Source organism: Xenopus laevis, chromosome 6L, assembly GCF_017654675.1.
Source record: "Xenopus laevis strain J_2021 chromosome 6L, Xenopus_laevis_v10.1, whole genome shotgun sequence".
Lineage (NCBI taxonomy): Eukaryota > Metazoa > Chordata > Amphibia > Anura > Pipidae > Xenopus > Xenopus laevis.
This window is the reverse complement of record NC_054381.1, coordinates 68,585,514-68,605,683: the sequence shown is the minus strand read 5'-3', so window position 1 is coordinate 68,605,683 and position 20,170 is coordinate 68,585,514. Positions and strand designations below refer to the sequence as shown.

The 20,170-nt window shown below is 38.3% G+C and overlaps 1 protein-coding gene across 1 annotated transcript in view; it reads right to left on the bottom strand.

The window, feature by feature from the left end:
* Positions 1-2,226: 2,226 nt before the first annotated feature.
* The window catches only part of cdk13.L (cyclin-dependent kinase 13 L homeolog), a 34,615-nt gene continuing 16,671 nt past the window's right edge, over positions 2,227-20,170 (bottom strand). The window contains exons 7-14 of the mRNA XM_018267606.2: positions 19,820-19,876; positions 18,458-18,559; positions 11,947-12,024; positions 11,254-11,370; positions 8,848-8,979; positions 7,866-8,071; positions 5,845-6,285; positions 2,227-3,663 (exon numbers count right to left, since the gene is read on the bottom strand). Coding sequence (XP_018123095.1) covers positions 2,843-3,663; positions 5,845-6,285; positions 7,866-8,071; positions 8,848-8,979; positions 11,254-11,370; positions 11,947-12,024; positions 18,458-18,559; positions 19,820-19,876 — 1,954 coding nt within the window. The 3' untranslated portion in view covers positions 2,227-2,842. The remainder of the gene's footprint in view (positions 3,664-5,844; positions 6,286-7,865; positions 8,072-8,847; positions 8,980-11,253; positions 11,371-11,946; positions 12,025-18,457; positions 18,560-19,819; positions 19,877-20,170) is intronic.

Genomic DNA, 20,170 nt, shown 5'->3' with positions numbered 1-20,170 from the left:
CTTTCTACCATGCAATGCTCCAAATCCATGGATTGAGTAGTGGAAAGGTGGTGGAAGATGCTCAGCATTGCTATGAGCTCAGAACTAGCAGAAACCATTGGGACCTTGGTACACTAATCTACAGGCCAGAGAGAACTCATATCACAAGTGACCTATATGGAAATGTGGCAACCAAAAAGCCAGCCCTCTGAGGTGGAAACAGGACAAAGTATGAAAACAAGGTTTGCAGAAAATGGCCACAGGGGTATATATTGCCAACAGGCCCCCTGCTGCATTTAAAATATTTTGCACAACAAAAGGTCTGCTGAAGTGTTGCAAAATGGTTGAATGAGTGTAGGCTACAGTAAGGCCAAGGGCACATGGAAAGTTGTCTCTACTGCTCTCAGCCTACATATACCTACAGCAGGGAAAATATGTATTGAACACGTCAATGTTTTTTTTTTTTCCTCAGTAAATATATTTCTAATGGGGCTATTGACATGAAACTTACACCCGATGTTGTAAACAACCCAATTAATCCACACATGCATAGAAATCATGACAAATAAGTGCATAAATTAAGTTATATGTAATAAAGTGGAATGACTCAGGAAATAAGTATTGCACACATGAAGAAAAGGAGGCTCAAAAAGGCATGGAAAGCCAAGAAACCTGCTGAAATCTGTCAGTATTAATAAAGCAATCCTGCCCTCTATCAGTACAAATTAATATCAGCTGGTTTAGTCCTAATTAATGGCCTATAAAAATCTCTCGTTACCAAGGTATCACACAAGAAGCATCTCATGATGGGTAAAAGCAAAGAGCTCTCTCAAGACCTTCGCAACCTTATTGTTGCAAAACATACAGCCATTGGTTACAGACGTAATTCTTAAGGTGGCCATAGACACACAGATATTGTACAAAAAAATTTTCATATGATATTCGGTGCGTGTATGGTGGGAAAAGAGCCGACCAATATCAGCAGAAGACTTGAATATCGGTCGGCTCGTCGATCGGGCTGGACGGAAAATTTTGATTGGGTGCCTTTGAAGGCTCCCACACATCGGCCAAGGTTAGTGCTGAATCATCAGATTAAGGTAGAATTCTATTGTTTCTACCTGTATATCTGACAATTAAGCTCTACACGTGTATTGAAATAAACGAAGATCTTTTCCAAGAAAGATCGTAATTGTTACGTCGATGGCCACCTTAAGCTTCTGAATGTTCCAGTGAGCACCGGTGGGGCCATAAACCGGAAGTGGAAAGAACATAATTTTACCCTACACCAGCCATAAACAGGTGCTCCTGAAGATTTCTGACAGGAGTCAAAAGAATATTCAGAAGAGTTATCCAAGAGCCAAGGATCACTGGCGGAGAACTTCAGAAAGACCTTGAGCCAACAGGTTCAATCGTTCCAAAGAAAACAGTAAGTAATGAACTCAACCAAGGCGGCCTCTATGCATGCTTACCATGACCAAGACTCCACTGTTGAAGAAAACGCATGTTGAAGGTTGTTTAAAGTTTGCTGCACAACATTTGGAAAAGCCAATGAAATTCTGGGAGAATATAGTCTGGTCAGATGAGACCAAATTTTTACTCTTTGGATGTCATTGCACCTTTTTTGGAGAAGAAATGGCACTGCACATCACCCCAAAAACTCCATACCAACAGTGACATTTGATGTGATGGGAACATCATGGTGTGGAGCTGTTTTTTTTAGCATGGTTATAGCAGACTTCATATAATTAAAGGGATAAATGGAGAAATGTACCGGGACATTCTTGAATTTGCTGCCATCTACCAGGATGCTAAAGATGAAACAAGGGTGGATATTTCAGCAAGACAATGATCCCAAACACACAGCCACGGAAAATCTCGATTGGTTTCAGAGGTAGAAAACAAAGCTGCTAAAATGGCCGTCAATCACCCGACTTCAATCCAATGCGTGTGGGGAGATGGCATATCTAGGTTATATTTTAATGTAATGGGGCATGGCTAGGGAGATTGAGGATTCTACTTGGTAGGCAGGGGCCATAGTTCAGGGGGCCTAGGCAGGTATTATGCAATTAACAAGGTCCCTGCTAAGTAGTATGGACCCCTTCTGATTTCTAATAAAAGCCCTGGTTCTGGTTGTAGTCACTAATCATAATATGTAATTCATGAAGGCCATTGCAAACAAACAAATCAGAAGATTAGGTTTCTCATGAAGAGAGAAGAATATTGAAATAAGGCACATATTCAAACAAAGCGCTTTGATCAACATTTATTTTCTTATGCATAAAAGAAAAAAAAAAACAGTTGATAAAACGTTTCCATCAGAAGAGAAAGAGTATGTTTTTGTCCAAAATTAGCACAAGGTACATCTTGCACAATGACACTGAAAGCAGGCCAGAATGACATTGACCTTTGACAAAAAGGTAGTTTCTGTACAAAGAAAGAGACACCAAAGAAATTTGAGCCCTGCATTTTTTTTGTCCAAACATTGGTCCAAATGTACAAAAAAATAGCACAAATGTGCAACTTTTCTAAAACACTTGCAAGAGTCAGGGAAATTAAAGGATGCCCTTAAAATTAACATTCAACTTAAACTTGATAAAGTACAAAATAAAGATCTCTTAATTAATATTTGTCAACGTGTAGATTAGTTCACCTAGTTTTCAAGCACACAATGAATTATATTTACCAAAACTTTGTTTATTGTTACACTGCAAGACAATTTGTCACATAAAAATAAAGCTGCTGTCAAATTCAAGTCTTTTGGCTGCAGAAAAATGCAGCTACAAGTAAAGTAAAAAGCAATTTCAGGTAGAAATATTTTGCCTGTTCAAAAAAAAAAAAAAAAAAAGACAAAAATGGATTTGTCTTAATATGGTAGTCCCCTACCTCGACCTCTAGCATATGTGCCAATATGTCCCCTATGTCCTTGAGAAAATGGGGGTCCTTGAAGTGGGGATGTCCAATCATGTCCATGCATGTGAACAGGTAGGCCAGGATGCTCTGGCATGTTACTGCTGTAGTTATAATTATGCATGTTTGTTGCCAAAGACGGACTATTCTCCAGTCCAGGAGGAGGATTGCTATTTCTCAGTAGACTTGTTGGGGCATGGCTGTATTCAAATCTATGGTCCTTATCACCACTAAACAGCATGGAATGAGTATTAAGGAAGCTGTCCCCATATGTGGTGATGGGAAGAGAAAAAGGCTCTGTGAAAACAGGTGGAGCTGTGAGCCTATTACTAATCTGAGATGACGCACTACTGTAGTTATTGATAGCCTGGTTTTGAGTTTGTCTTTCCAAATTATTTGTGCACAAACTAGTAGCCCTATCACTGTTATATGAAGTTGCTTGAAAAGAGGGCACAAACGTTTCAGTGCAGTCTGATGGCTTGGAGTAGCATGTACTGGTGGGGAACTCTGAACCATCTTTGTCTTCTCCTTGAGCTTGGTGCTGGGCAAGAAGCTGTAGCAGAGCAGCTTTTACTTCTGCATGAGCATCACCAGCCAACACTGTGGTATTATGCATGTGCTTTCTCTCTGGCCGGTAATCAAGGTCTCCCTCACAGACTGGAGGGGGCTCAGGTGGTTCTGGAGGGCGCTGATCTGGTGGCAGTATGTGAGGATATTCTGGCTGTAGTGATGTATTGTGTAGCTGTTGATCCGCATGATCACCAAGGTCACGGTTATCTAAAAGCAGCACAAACATTTAATAGAAATGTTAGTATTATAATTTCAAATGCATGCACACTACAGTGAATGCACTACCAATTACCAAAAGATGAATAGAAAACATGATTATACAGCATTCTTATTCTACACCCCCTGCTCAGAAACTGCAGCTCAGGCTGGAACTAGGGGTTACCAGGAAAGCAGAAGAGGTATGTGCTTTGCACCCCATCCCCACACCCGTTTGCACCTTAGTCATGTGCTTCTTCTGACTAATCTAGTTCTGGCCCTGTCAACAATACAATTTTATTTGAGAAAATGGTGGGAAACAACGAATTACGGATATATTTACTGAGAGACTGACAAACTTCATGTCAATAATGTGTCCAGGAATGGTACCGAACACTTGAATCCGTAATGCCCAATCAATAATGCAACAATACCAGCATATGAATCATTGCAGAACAGCTCATCTGGATACACAAAAAGATTTTCAGAAAGCTTTTTTTTTTTTTTAATTAGCCTGTGTATAATTACACTTTGTAGTTCACTTCACCTCTTGATAAATCTGCCCCTTAGTGTACTAGAAAATCATATAAAATTAAAGAAACCCAAACAGCTGGTTCTGCTTCCAATAAGGATTAGTTATGTCTTAGTTTGGATCAAGTACAAGCTACTGTTTTATTATTACAGAGAAAAAAAAATCATTTTTATAAATTTGGATTATATATATTGATTATTTCATTATAATGAATTCTATGGGAGACGACCTTCGGTAATTCAGAGCATTCTGGATAACAGGTTTCTGGAAAATGGATCCAGTAAATGTATAAACATTTTCATATGAATTAAAAATACAATTTTGAAAGCCACAATGACTTCCAAAATATGCCCTTTACAACCAATATTTTGTAGAAATTGACATGCTATTAGATTCACAATACTGCAACCCACATCTTGTTTGGGTTTTCAAAATACGTTTCTGGAAACCTCAAGGTATGAATGGAATTTGAAGCTTTCTAGATATTGGGATTCTGGATAAAAGATACCATACCTGTAATTAAAGGAACAGTAACAGCAAAAAATTAAAGTGTTTTAAAATAATGAAAATGAAAGTACTATTGTGCTGCACTGGTAAAACCATAGTTCATATAAACAAGCTTCTGTGTAGCCATGGGGCAGTCATTCAAAGCTGAAAAAGGAGGGTTGTCCAACTGGCAGCCCACACCCCCCCCCCTTGTGAGGCCCCCCACATGAAAGTCGACCTGCTGTGTCTGCTTACCATGTGTAAACTTTCAAAAGCATCACTACAGAGTGAAAGTCCTGTACTGTTTACACCTGAGACCCAAACTGAAACTGCCCATATTGTTCACCTGTTCACACAAAATACTGATGGGGCACCAGCACTGTCGTTATATGGAATACATCTTATAGTGGTCCTGATAGTTTCCCTGTTTCCTGCTCTGTTCTTCCTTCCCTATGCCCCCTGTATGTACCATATTCTGCCCGCCATATGTGTGCCATACTCTTCCCACCATATGCTCCATGTATATGCTCTGTTTGTGGAACATAAGCCTGGTATTTATTCTGGGAGTTTGTTAGCATTTGAAAATTGTTGTTACAGGGCCCTTAGGTGTTTAATCATGTGCTGGGGGTGCTGTGTTATCCACAGGGGAGGAGAGAATATGTGGATTTAAGGGTATGTCTTAATATGACTTAAAATTTTTCACATATGAGTGTTATCCCTGCAGTGAGCACCAAACATTGTTTTAGTGTACTACCACCATTAAAGTCGACATGGTCTTGAGGTAACATGGGTGTGGTTTAAAGTGGGAGTGATCAACACTGGCTTCCATTATCGGGCCTCCACCACGTAGGTCAGAAAAATGTCGGCCCTCAGTACTACAGAAGTTGGACATCACTGCTCTATAGAACACAATGAGATTCTTCAGAAATTATCTGTTGTTATCTACCGTGTATCCCGTGCTTAAATTACCGCCCCCATGACTACACAGCAGCTTGTTTATATAAATTATAATCGTTATTCTGAAGCAAATACAGAAGTTTTACCAGTGCAGGGCAACAGTACATCATATGGTCATTCCTTTAAAACACTAATTATTTGGTGTTACTGTACCTTTAACGTATTATACTGTATAGAGATGATAGAAAAAGTCAAAAAAACAAGGCCCTAAATCTTACCAATTGGTGATGGACTTGGTGGTCTCTTGGGTTGCAACAGTATTTCACTCATGTTCTCCTTTACTTCCCCAGTTACTGCATCACTGCTTTTCTGTAACTCCTGATCCTTTGATAAGAGAGACAGCAAAACAGTGAAAGTGCTCTGCACAGTTGCTGAAGTTACATCTGTATTTGTTTTGGTCAAAGGCAAATGTGGGATAGGAGGCAACGCTGGCTGGGTTGCTGGCTGAATTTCCCCTCTTTGTTCTGCTTTCTTGTCTCCCGCCGCCAATATACCAGCGGGTAAATTTATGTTGTTAAGCTGCTGCTGTGTTTCAGGATTCACTTTAATGTTCAAAACCTGTGCAAAGTGTGCCATGTTCACACTTGTCTGTGACTGAAGTAAATTTAGTAGGATAGCCACTTCATTATGGTTCAGCTGCTGGCCAGAACTTGGATTACCTAAGGAACACAAAAAATTGTTTACATGTACAATACTGCAACTATTTGTATGGCAATTCTGAACATCCCATATATCCTTCTTCAATTATGTAGATATTGACGGTGGGAATGAGGTTGCCAAGACAGAAAAAGCTAGCAGGTTTGTAAATATGCTGAAGGACAACTTTTTATTTCAGCTCGTTCAAGTACATACTAGGAATGACTCTCTAGCATTTGCGTTTGTGCGTATTTAGGGAATAGTGAACACAATCTCCTTTGTGATTATGTTATAGAGGCAACTAAAACACAATTTTAAATGTGCAAACTTTGCCAGTATAAAAAGTGTGTCCTAAATATTAACTGGGAAAGGCTTTTCATGGGGTAAATGTAGTCGCAATACCTTTATGGTTTTTATAGAAGTGTTGGTGTTGAGGTGGGTAGGAAAAAAGTGCTTTTAAGACATTCAATTTATCTGGGACAGCTGAAATGCTTATCCGGTAAACCATACAAAAAAGGTAATATGCAAAGGTAAACAATGGTCCGGAATCAGATGGCATTCATCCCAGGGTACTACACGAGCTTAGCTCTTTGATTGCCAAACCTCTTTACTTAATCTTTCAGGGTTCACTGAGGTCTGGCATGGTGCAGAGAGTCTGGCAAATTGCTAAAAAAAAAATTTTTTTAAAAAGCTATTCAGAAAGGAATCTCGTTCTCAGCCTCAAAACTATTGGTTGGTTTGACGGACGTCAGTGGTAGGAAACATACTGAAAGTAAATGTAAAGTGCTCCAACCACTTAATGACCTGGAGGTGGACATTGAAAGTACGGTTTGCATTTTTGATTATGATAACCAAAGCAGGATGCTGCCACTTTGCAGAGCGATTCAACAACAGGTCAATAGTCAGCAAACTGTAAAATGAGGTTCATTGCTGATAATTGCAATGTTATGCACTTTGGCAGAAATAATATAAGTGTGAGTTATACACTAAATGGCAGTGTGTTTCTTTAATTGATAAGGATCTGGTAAATTTTGTAGACAACAAATTCCAGGCAGTGTCATTCTGTGGCTACTAAAGCAAATAAAGTACTGCCTTGAATAAAAAAGGGCATAAAGGGATGTAAACATTATTTTGCCTCTTTATAGGTCCCTAGTAAGGCCTCATCTGGAGTATGTAGTGCAGTGTTGGGCTCCATTCCTTATGAGGGATATAAATGAGCTGGATAGAGTGCAAAGATGTGCAACTAAACTAGTAATAGGGATTGAAGATTTAAACTGTAAACTGTCAAGGTTGGGGTTGTTTCTCTGGACACTTGAGATGGGACATGATTACTCTTTGCAAGTTCATTGGAGGGCATTATTGGCAATGCTTTATTTCCCCTAAAAAGAATGAACACAGGACAGGCAGCTACTGGGGAAAAAAACATTTCCCCTACCAGATATGTGGGCTAATGGAGTGGCCATGCTGGGAAACAAGCATACAAATGAGGCATATTGTCCAAGCATTCTCATTAAGTGGATGCATGTGATGAAACATGGCTACCCACACCAGGAGCTCCCTTCCCAGTGCTGGTGGCATACCAAGAGTGAATCTGTATACTCACCTACTCCAACACTGGGGAATCCCTGAGTCTTTAGCTGTGAAGATATCTGTATGCCTTGTGGGGTGCTACTTCTGCTGTCATCCATGCCCAAAGATGAATCTTTCCTTGGAACTTTGGGAACTGTGATATCATCACCCATTCCAAGTTGTTTTTGCCTTCTGCGTTTTTTACTCCACAACTCATGACAATCCTGCCAAAGGGGTAGGCTGCAATAAAAGGAGAAAAATATTAATGAATCGGGCAATATAACCCTTTTTTCAACATTAGTTCAATGAGTAGGGCTTGTAATAAACCCTATTGAAAAATAGGGTTTTTGTTATTTCTTGCACTTAACAAGGCAAAAGCTGAAAGCCACACTCTACTTTCTGATCTTCCAAGCACAATCAAAACTAGTCTGTTGAAGTCCTCTGTGTAATGAGCTGCTCTTTATATAAAAGCCTAACTAACTGCAGCTGGGGGTAGGGAGGCATTTGTTTATACAGAAGGGATAATTTCTCTACCAAATAACCAATCTGTATGGACTCATTCATTGTGCTAATGCTAAAAAACGGCTATTATTGCTGTTTAAATGCATTTGAACCCTCTGAGCTACAAATAGTGAAATTGCACTGAACCATATTTACATAAGGCCATCTATCAGACTCCATTTTAACCAAATGAATCATGTTGTAAAATATTTCCTTTTTCTCTGTAGTAATAAAACAGTACATTGTACTTGATCATATTGTTTTTTTGTTTTTTTTTGTTTTCAATAATTTTATTGAGTTTTCCATAAACACAATAGAATATATTACGCAGATTGAGTATGTCAAGATAACATCATATTGTTTTGCCTCCCGCACATCACCAATAGTAACAAAGCCAGTATTCTATCATTTGGGCAAATACTATGGGCCAGTGCTAGATATTAACGAATGAGCAAACACTAGCATCATTTCCAGCCATTTATTTTTACACATTATGAGAAACCATTAGTACTTACTCTGGTGGTGGCATTTTTGATGGTTCTACATCCCGAAGGAATTCACAAACTAAGGCTTGTTCTGCTGTACAGCGCTTGTTTGGATCTAGAGCCAGCATATGGTCAAAAAGATCTAATGCTGCATTGGGGACGCTTGGGAAGAAAAAAAAAAAAAAACAGTTAAATGTTAAAACAGTAACAGTAAAATGCTGTTAAGTTAAGCCAGTTAAGATTTAACTACATAAATATTACTGGAGAACTGCCCATTGAGGGGAAGCGTCACCTTCATAGTACAGGTATGGGACCGGTTATCCAGAATGCACGGGACCTGGGGTTTTCTTTCAATAATTTGGATGTTCATACCTTAAGTCTACTATAATCATTATATAAACCCAATGGGCAGGATTTGCTTTCAATAATAATTAATTACATCTTAGTTTGGCTCAGGTACAAGGTACTAGTGATGTGCGGGCTGACCAGATACTCGCGGGTTGGGCAGGTTCGGGTCGACGTCGCACTACTCCTCGCAGGTGCGGGTTGAGCTCTTCTCCTGCTTTCCCCACCCGTCACCTTCAAATGCCGGCTTCTGGTTTTATAGTCTTGCGTCTGCTCGCCCCGTCCCTTTTGTGACGTCATTGTGATGTCATTGGCGGGGCAGGTCTATAAAAGGACCGTGGAAGCGCGGGAGCGGGCTGGAGCAGGGCGGGTTAGGGTCGGATGCGGGTCAGGAAAACCTGGACCCGCACATCACTACCAGGTACGCTTTTATTTTTACAGAGAAAATGGAAATAATTTTTAAAAATTTGGATTATTTGGATAAAATGAAGCCTGTGGGAGATGGCCTTTCCATAATCCGGAGCTTTCTAGATATCGGATCCCATACCTGTACTTTGCCCCCTCATGGCTGAATCTATGCTATTTCTTTCTATCTTAACCAAGAAATGTTATTTTATGGAGAATATGCAATAAACATTTATCTTGTAATCATCTTCTCCTGCTGTGGCGGGCTTCTACTTTGTGAAGAAAAAGCATTGGGATATCCAGCCTTGTATCAATTACAACAAAGCCTGAACCAAATCACTAATAACAATTCTCTCTCATAGGGCAATGGTCCACAAGGAGGTTAATCATCAGTGATAAATCTCCTCTTCAACGGGCAACTAATCTCCTGTAAATGCTTTCCCACCCGTGATAAAGTAAATCACTGGTGGTAAAACCCATGCGACTCTTCAGTCTTCCAGAATCGCTTGGTTTCCTTTTGAAGCAACTTCAACTATTTTTGAAGACTGAAGCAACACATGGCTTTCCATTTGGAAAGCATTTACAGTTTAGTCGCCTACAGAAGAGGAAATTTATTGCTGGTGATTAATTTCCTGGTGTGCCATTAGCCTTACCCTCAAACTATGAAGTTTATCAACTAAAAGTGGAAATGATTTTTATAAAATTAGGCTTAAGAGGCACATACTGTAAACATCCTAGTCATGGTAAGTACAAGTACTTAATATTGCTCTATGTGCTATGCAATGCAACAACTGTCTTCTAGGAATTTGTAAACAATGTTTTTGGGGCAGATTTATTATATGGTGTAAAAAAACAGCAGGATTATTCGCCACACATTGTTGTAAAAAACAGCATATTTTTATTATTATTTTTTTTATACACATTTTATGTTAGAGCAACTTCTGCCAGAAGCAATGTCAAATAACGGCAGCAAATCTGGCGTTCCCATAGCAAAAAATAACACACCTTGATAAATTTGCCATTTATTTTACACCACCACAAATTTTGTTTTACACAGCATAATAAATATGCATTATTTATCTATCTTGTAAACTTGGCCCCAATTTATTTGGTCCTCTGTCACAGAAATCACTAATACTGCTATAGTACAGCTTCAATTTGCTTTGGAGGAGTTTTTTATGTTTCCTTTGTCAATTGTGATACCCAAGCAATTCACAACCTCCTGCCCCGGTGACTGTGGATTGATAGTGATAATTCAAAGTAGGAACATATTCCAAAGGTTCTTTACGTACCTATGGCTATGGACAACCCACCACTCCATCAGCAAGCAGGAGGATGCTGGTGTTTTGCCATGAAACATTGGATTTAAAATGTTCTAAATAACCACAGACTGTAGTTTTTTTTTTGTAGCAGCTTTTTGGGGAGCTTTATATAATGTTCAGTGTTTGATTATTTGTGTCCTGGCCTGTTACGGCGTTATAAAGAGATGCCTGATATGATAGGAATCATTACATTCTATTGGATGCTACATCATACCTATAGGCCTCCTGTGCACCAGACAAATATCACCAGAAGCAGGATATTTTTAGATATAGTTTAACAACTACACTATATATCAGCATATTTGAAGAATTACAAAACTATAGTAAATACTTAAGACTGTTAAAGAAAGTAAAATACACTTACAAAGCAAACTCTTCTCTGAGTTTTCGACGATATTGTTTCTTTGGTTTCATGGTGTTGAAATACGGTAGCTTTATAACATCTGGCCATACAGCAGGACAAGGACTTCCACACATTCGGCTTATGAAGAAAAAAATGTAGTTAAAGCGCAACCAGTGCCACATACAGGATTAAGATAGGAATGCTTTACTGTACATATAATGTATAACCTATTGATGTGATGATGAGATGGAAAACCTTAGAGGGATAGGACATTATCAGAAACCTCTGAAATAAAGGAATTACAGTTTCTCTAGAGTCCCAGTTAAGCAAACAATACATTTTAAGGATTCTTTTTTCTGTATTGAATGTGCCTTGTTTAATTTTTCCTGTAACCTTACAAGGACAAGAAACGCCAAATTCATTGGGGGTGCCAATATATTACGCACCCCTCACGAAGTTCAGTCTCTATATTTATTGTCTTGGCTGGCCCACTTCTAAGAAAAAACAATACTCTGGCCTAGGGAATTTCTAAAGGACTGCATAGCCGCCACATTACATTTACTTTAAATGAGTCTCTACGCCTGAGCCAAATTTGGGTAAACGGCTCATGTGCCAAACACCAGGTCCTAAGGATCCCAAATCCTAAAGAGACTTTTTTTCTGTTACTTGGTCAAATAATAGTAGATGAAATAAATATACATTTACACAACTCACCTTATAAGTTCAAGCTGTGCAAGCTCTTGATTTGCTTGGAAGATTGGTTTTTTTGTAAACAGCTCACCCAGGATGCAGCTGAAACATGGGAAATTTAAATGAGCAACAGTAGTGACATCCATAAAATTAGTATTTTAATATAGTAGATCTCAGAATTTGTGATTAATCAGTGAGATGGTGTTCAACCCCATCCATGCTGTGACACAAAAAACTGATTTCCTAGTTAAGAAACCAGTGGCTACAGTATCATTTTCTGTGATGAAGTCATAAAATAAATCAATTTACACCACTGCGTGTATGCCTTACTGTTTCCCATCATTAGAATATATATATATATATATATATATATATATATATATACACACACACACACAAATGCTTCACCGGCACTCACCCTCAATCTATCAAGTCCCGGGTGCTCCTCAGAGGAGAACAAATAGATGCAATTAGGAGCACTCACGGTTGTAGTGAAAAAGGTATATCTTTTATTGGAGTGTTACAAACTACCCCACATCAACGCGTTTCGGTTCACTCAGAACCGTCGTCAGGATGCACCCAGTGGTCGTCACATGATGTATAAATACAAGCATCCACCAATCAGTGTGTCAATTACAAATTCATGTCAGTGAACAAGCTCATCATTTAAATGTTAATCACAATTACAATACTCATTGAAAACATGTACATAAGTGATAAAATCGTATACAAAGTATAAAAATGTGTTCCTAAAATTGTCATAATAAAGCACGTGCTGGTGAACCAACCAAGCCTCATCAACATACGGGCATGTATGCTAAAAAAATTTCCTTATATAACTAAAGATTTTTAAGAAACTGGGTTGTCATGGATGCCTTGGAAGTATAGCCACAATCTAGGATAACAACTTAGGATAGCAACAATGCTGCATACAAAGCCCAGCCGACCAACAAATATCCATTTACCTTAAAGTGTGCATCATTGCAAACACAAAATGTCAGTCAAGTGGGTTTGCATCTATATTTATGCTGCATGCAAGATGTAACAAACCAATATTTATAACGAACTTTTTCTTTGAACTTCTAATGGTTATTTAGATTGACATTTGGCTTGGATAGGCCCATTCCTACGGTCATCCACGCAACCCAGTTTCTAATTCAACATTACAAATATAAAGACAATTATCAAAAAAATTTTTGTGACAAGGTGTCACCATTGACAATGCTAGACTCTTATAGAGCCCTCTACTATCCCCGACCCTTTCGAAGTCAGAGGAAGAGAAAAAGTGAAAACTAGAAAATTTAAAAGCTTAAAAAATTGTGCTAACAAAATCGTATAAAACTGATGAAATCTGTATAAAGGATGGACAAACAAATTGTCTAAATGAAGCAAGCCAATGAATACATCTCATTAAGGCCCCTCGGGGCAACTGTATCGAGAGTCCTGATCCACATGGCCTCTTTTTGCAATAGTATTCTCCCCCTGTCACCTCCCCGTTTAAGTGGAGGGACGTGATCTATTAATACACATTTAATGGAGGGGAGTGAATGTCTAAGGTTTGCACAATGTCTGGCGAGTGGAGTGTCGGCTCTCCCGGAGGTCAGGGCAGTACGTATAGTGGATCTATGGTTGTTCATGCGGATCCGAAAAGTTGTGGTACATTTCCCAACATAATATAAACCACACGGGCAAATAATACAATACACCACAAATTCCGACAAGCAATTGAGCCTGTGCCTGATTTCATACCTTCTGCCACTGTGTGGATGGGAAAAATGAGAACCCGTTAACAAAAACCCGCATGTAATACATCCACTGCACCTAAAACAACCCAGCTTGTTGAACTTCAGCCAGGACTGTGATGAACTGGTGTCTCGATCACTCTGCAAGTCTGTGACCATCAATATGTCACGCAAGGCCCGACCTTTGCGATAAGCACATCGCGGTGGTTTCACCTTAGTAAATGGTAAATTATTATCCATTTGTAATATGGGCCAATTTTGTCTAATGGTGGCACCTACATCCTTGCTTATGGGTGAGAAATTGGAAACGAAAGTCAGGATCTCATCATTATCTAACACTCCTGAGGTTAACTCAGATGTGCCTCTCTTGTCATTTTTTAGCGCTTTCTCCAATTCTCTGTCTAGAAACTCTCTTTGGTATCCACGCTGTAGAAACCTGTCACGCATCTCGTGCGCCTGTTGCTTTGCCAATTCACTATCCGAATTGTTTCGAAAGACTCTTAGAAACTGTGTGTATGGTATTGATCTCAAAATCGCGGGTGGATGAAAACTGTGCGCATGCAACACGGTATTCCTGTCGGTGTCTTTACGATATAGTGTGGTGCCCACCCCATTGGGTATACGAAAAATTCGTATGTCCAAAAAATCAACAGTGTCCCGGTCGAAAGTTAGTGTGAACTTAACTGGTGTGGTTAGGGCATTCAGCTCGGCAACAAAACTTTGGAGTCCAACCTGGCTCCCCCGCCAAATCAGAAGTACATCATCGATGTACCTCTTGTATAGAAATAATTGATCGGCATATCTGGATAGGATATGCTCCTTTTCAAAACAATCCATGAATAGATTGGCGTAAGAGGGGGCCACGTTGGACCCCATTGCCGTGCCCGTCAGCTGTAAATAAAACTTGTTTTCAAAGCGAAAATAGTTCCGGGTAAGTACCAATTCCAACAAAGAACAAAGAAATTCAACCGGAGGAACACCAGTGTGTCCGTTTATCAAAGCCGCCCTACATGCTGATACCCCCTGTTCAAGTGGTATAATAGTATAGAGACTGGACACATCCAGTGTAGCAAAAATGGTGTCCTCAGGAAGTGGACCAAGTGTGGTAAGAATTTGAAGAATAGCCGGGGTGTCAGCAATATAGGAGGGCATCTTTAAACAGAGTGGCTGTAAAAACGTGTCTAGATAACATGCAATATTGGATAATAGAGACCCGCGTGCCGAAATAATGGGTCGGCCTGGAGGTGCAGTGACAGACTTGTGAACTTTTGGTAACGTGTATATAGTTGGACATCTGGGGAATTCCATAGAAAGATATTGACAACATTTATCACTGATCCACCCTGTCCCTACAGCTGCATTCAAAAAGGAGTCAATCTCTTTTTTTAACTTTACTTTTTATACGATTTTGTTAGCACAATTTTTTAAGCTTTTAAATTTTCTAGTTTTCACTTTTTCTCTTCCTCTGACTTCGAAAGGGTCGGGGATAGTAGAGGGCTCTATAAGAGTCTAGCATTGTCAATGGTGACACCTTGTCACAAAAATTTTTTTGATAATTGTCTTTATATTTGTAATGTTGAATTAGAAACTGGGTTGCGTGGATGACCGTAGGAATGGGCCTATCCAAGCCAAATGTCAATCTAAATAACCATTAGAAGTTCAAAGAAAAAGTTCGTTATAAATATTGGTTTGTTACATCTTGCATGCAGCATAAATATAGATGCAAACCCACTTGACTGACATTTTGTGTTTGCAATGATGCACACTTTAAGGTAAATGGATATTTGTTGGTCGGCTGGGCTTTGTATGCAGCATTGTTGCTAACTAAGCCTTTACCGACACTATTGTCTTTCCAAGTGTTAACCTTTCGATAAGTTGTTATCCTAGATTGTGGCTATACTTCCAAGGCATCCATGACAACCCAGTTTCTTAAAAATCTTTAGTTATATAAGGAAATTTTTTTAGCATACATGCCCGTATGTTGATGAGGCTTGGTTGGTTCACCAGCACGTGCTTTATTATGACAATTTTAGGAACACGTTTTTATACTTTGTATACGATTTTATCACTTATGTACATGTTTTCAATGAGTATTGTAATTGTGATTAACATTTAAATGATGAGCTTGTTCACTGACATGAATTTGTAATTGACACTTTACACTGATTGGTGGATGCTTGTATTTATACATCATGTGACGACCACTGGGTGCATCCTGACGACGGTTCTGAGTGAACCGAAACGCGTTGATGTGGGGTAGTTTGTAACACTCCAATAAAAGATATACCTTTTTCACTACAACCGTGAGTGCTCCTAATTGCATATATATATATATATATATATATATATATATATATATATATATATATATATATATATATATATATATATATATATATATATATATATATATATATATATATATATATATATATATATATATATATATATATATATATATAAGCTATCTGGGCTGGAGCAAACAAAATGAAAGGATCACAACTGCCTGGGTGAATTACTATAAAGGTAAAAAAAAGGAAGGAACCGCACCCTTTCGGGTTTAAAAGGGTTGATTGTGTGTAATGGCTTGAGTTCAGGAGCCGTAATGTTGAAATAAACCATTGAATTTTTCACAAAAAAGACATGTGAGTGCGGTTCCTTGTAAATATTTAGACATATGACAAAAGTTTGGGAATCCTTCTCAGCCTGCATAATAATTTACTCCACTTTCAACAAAAAAAAGATAACAGTGGTATGTCTCATTTCCCAAGAACATCCGAGTACTGGGGTGTTTTCTGAACAAAGATTTGTAGTGAAGCAGTATTCAGTTGTATGAAATTAAATCAAATGTGAAAAACTGGCTGTACAAAAATATGGGTAGCCTTGTCATTTTGCTAATTTGAATGCATGTAACTGCTCAATACTGATTACTGATAACACCAAATTGGTTGGATTAGCTCGTTAAGCCTTGAACTACATAGGCAGGTGTGTTCAATCATGAAGAGTGACAGCATGGGATCCTGAAAGCATCTCTAAAAGATCTGAAAACAAAGATTGTTCAGTATCATGGTTTAGGGGAAGGCTACAAAAAGCCATCTCAGAAGTTTAAACGGTCAGTTTCAACTGTAAGGAATGTAATCAGGAAATAGAAGGCCACAGGCACAGTTACTGTAAAAGCTAGGTCTGGCAGGCCAAGAAAAATACAGGAGCGGCATATGCAGAGGATTGTGAGAATGGTTACAGACAGCCCAAAGATCACCTCCAAAACCTGCAAGAACATCTTGCTGCAGATGGTTTATCTGTACATTGTTCTACAATTCAGCGCAATTTGCACAAAGATGTATGTCAGGGTGATGAGAAAGAAGCCCTTTCTGCACACACACACCACAAACAGTCGCTTGCTGTATGCAAAAGTTTATTTAGACAAGCCACAGTCATTTTGGAACTAAGTGCTTTGGACTGATGAGACAAAAGGAAGTTATTTGGTCATAACAAAAAATGCTTCACATGGTGGAAGAAGAACACCGCATTCAAAGAAAAACACCTGCTACCTACTGTCAAATTTGATGGAGGTTCCATCATGCAGTGGGGCTGTGTGGCTAGTTCAAGGACTGGGGCCCTTGTTAAAGTCGAGGATTGGATGAATTCAACCCAATATCAACAAATTCTTCAGGATAATGTTCACGCATTAATCACAAATTTGAAGTTATGCAGGGGTTGGGTATTCCAACAAGACAATGACCCTAAACACACTTTGAAGACATTTATGCAGAGGGAGAAGTACAATAGTCTGGAATGGCTGCCAAAGTTCCCTGACTTGAATATCATCGAAAATCTATGGCATTATTTGAAGCAGGCTGTCAATGCTTGGCAGCTTTCAAATTTAACTGATCTGGAGAGATTTTGTATGGACGAATGTTCAAAAATACTGCGTCTAGAGGCTAAGTTTGCAAAACGAGGCTCAACTAAGTATTGATGTAATATCTCTGTTTTTTCATATGACTATGTATGTATATATTTGTTTTTGATTGTGATACAGATCTTATTACACAGTAGAATTAGGCTTTTTTTTAACATTTCTTTTCATTGGTTTCCCTTTAATTGAATTAGTAATTTTTTACTGCAAATCAGGCAGCGTATGCACATTTTCTTTATTTTAAAAGTTTATTTACACAGAAGGGGAGCTGAAGGAGGAATATAATTTTTTTTTTTACAGAGAGCTGTTCTGTGGCACTCACATTAGGTTTCACTGTCCTTTTGAAATCTGGAAGGAATTTTTCCCTTTTCTGGAGCAAACTGGCATTGGCTTCAGAACTGTTTTTTTAGTTTCTTTTGGATGAACTAGAAATTGGATAGGTTTCAACAAATCTGAAGTTGATGGAGGTTTGTAATCTCAAATGCGGGTCAGACTTTACCATATGGGGATTATAATGATACTCATGCATGAAATTCATTCAAGGCACTAGCATTTCCCAGTAAACAATAATTATGTTGCAGTGCTAATTTTCTTATGGGTATACAGACAGCTATGTTATCTGCAGCTACTTTAGTACTACAGAAAGGCAATACTATTATTAAGGATGGTGCCAGAAACTGTTAAACAATGTCCTACCAACTGAAAATTGCTGGCGGTTCTTCAGCTAAATTTCATGCAATTTGACAACCTTGACCCACCCAATATCCAAACAGTAACTGTATGTACATGATATAAAACTTATTTCATTATCCTATTTAAATTCAATATTTCCTCTCTATGCAATCCTCTCCTGAAAAAAACAGCAACATCTACTTACCCACAGCTCCAGACATCAATAGCTGGAGTGTACCGCTCCTCTCCAAGCAGCAGTTCCGGTGGACGATACCACAGAGTTATTACTTTGTTGGTGTATGGTCGACTTACAAAATAAAATACATATTATACATTATAAAATGCATTTAACTGTATACTGTTAAAAATAACCCTAATTTATTTGCCAGATTTATGTTATCACTGACAAATGGGGGATCAGATAGGTAATGTAAAAGCCATAGGGCAAATTCTTTTATAGTAGAATTATAAATAGCATGCAAAGACATGCGACTATGATAGATTAAAAAAAAAAAAAAAAAAAAGGTTTAATTTTGCGCATCTGTATCCCTTCAAGGTAGAAACCCTTTTCAAGGCAAAGAAATAAACTCCATTGCTGTTTAAAAACATGTAATTGTAATAAAAACTATTATCCCTTTAATATGTACTTTACAAATTTGTTGGGAAAGGATAAAAAGTTACTGGTCTGTTTCAAAGGAAAGCAGACTGTACATATAGATGTAAATATATAAATTAAATTCCAAATTAGGAAATTCAACAGCACTCTAAAGTAAATGCACAGCAAGTAGTCAATCACTGCATCATAGCACTACCCTGACATATTACCCTGCCCTGATGCCACAATTTCAAAAAGGTAGCAACCCTAAGTGAACAACAATGATCAAAAACTTTTTCCTTGTCTGGGTATAGCTTCATTAAAGTAAAAGGTGCTTGTAGCACTTTTTTTTTTTTTTGGATTGATTGACAGGTATGTTATCAATTATATTTAGTACCCAGGTACACTGCATGAAATAGAAGCTACACAGCATTTACAAATACACAACACAAATTTTTTCCCCCCAAGTTTGATTTATACTTTTTACACGTTAAATTATTTCCCATTCCCAAAGCTTTGATAAATGTAATACTGGCTCAGCTTGCAGTATTAGCCTTGCTAAGGAATGCCATGTTTAGCGAGGTCAGGAAAGCGTTTAATTAATTACATGTGCACAGGTGGCAATCCATGGGCTGCTGCCACCCCTACCCTTCCCACTTCTCACCTTGCCTCACAGCAAAAGCAGCCATCTGTGTTCAATCAACTAATTCACTAAAATGCCTATTTATTATTTGTGCTTTTTTTTTCTTTTAATAATAATTGCTCCCCCAAATGAGCTAAAGAACTCATTCTTTTAACCCACAATGTGTCCTTCATAAAAGTAGTCGTGCTCTGAGCGCAGGTTGAAAAAAATAGGCCTGTCCCTCAATATATAGATGCTTTAACAAATTATTCACTGTACCCTTTTGCTATACCAGTACAAAAACTAAATATTCATTTGAAGAAGGCACATTTATCATCAAGAGGACTCACCTTTCTTCAGAACTGTACAACCTTGCAAGACCAAAATCTGCAAGCTTGATCTGCCCCCTTGTGAAAATAAAAAACATAAAAAGTAATGAATATTTTAATTATAAAGTAAAGGCTTCCAAAACGTTTAGGGACTCCCTTAAAATAAGCTACGTACTAAAACAGTATATATATAAGGGGCAGTTTTTCCAGCTGCTTTCTAAATCCTGTTGAAATCTTATGTTTAGAGCAGCAGCCAAGTAAAAAACCAGTGAAAATGGCACCAGTAAAATCATTCTAAGGTGGTTTCAAATTGGCTCACGTGGCAGGCAGCTTAACTGGCTTCTAGTAAAACTGACCAGAGAATGTTTAAAG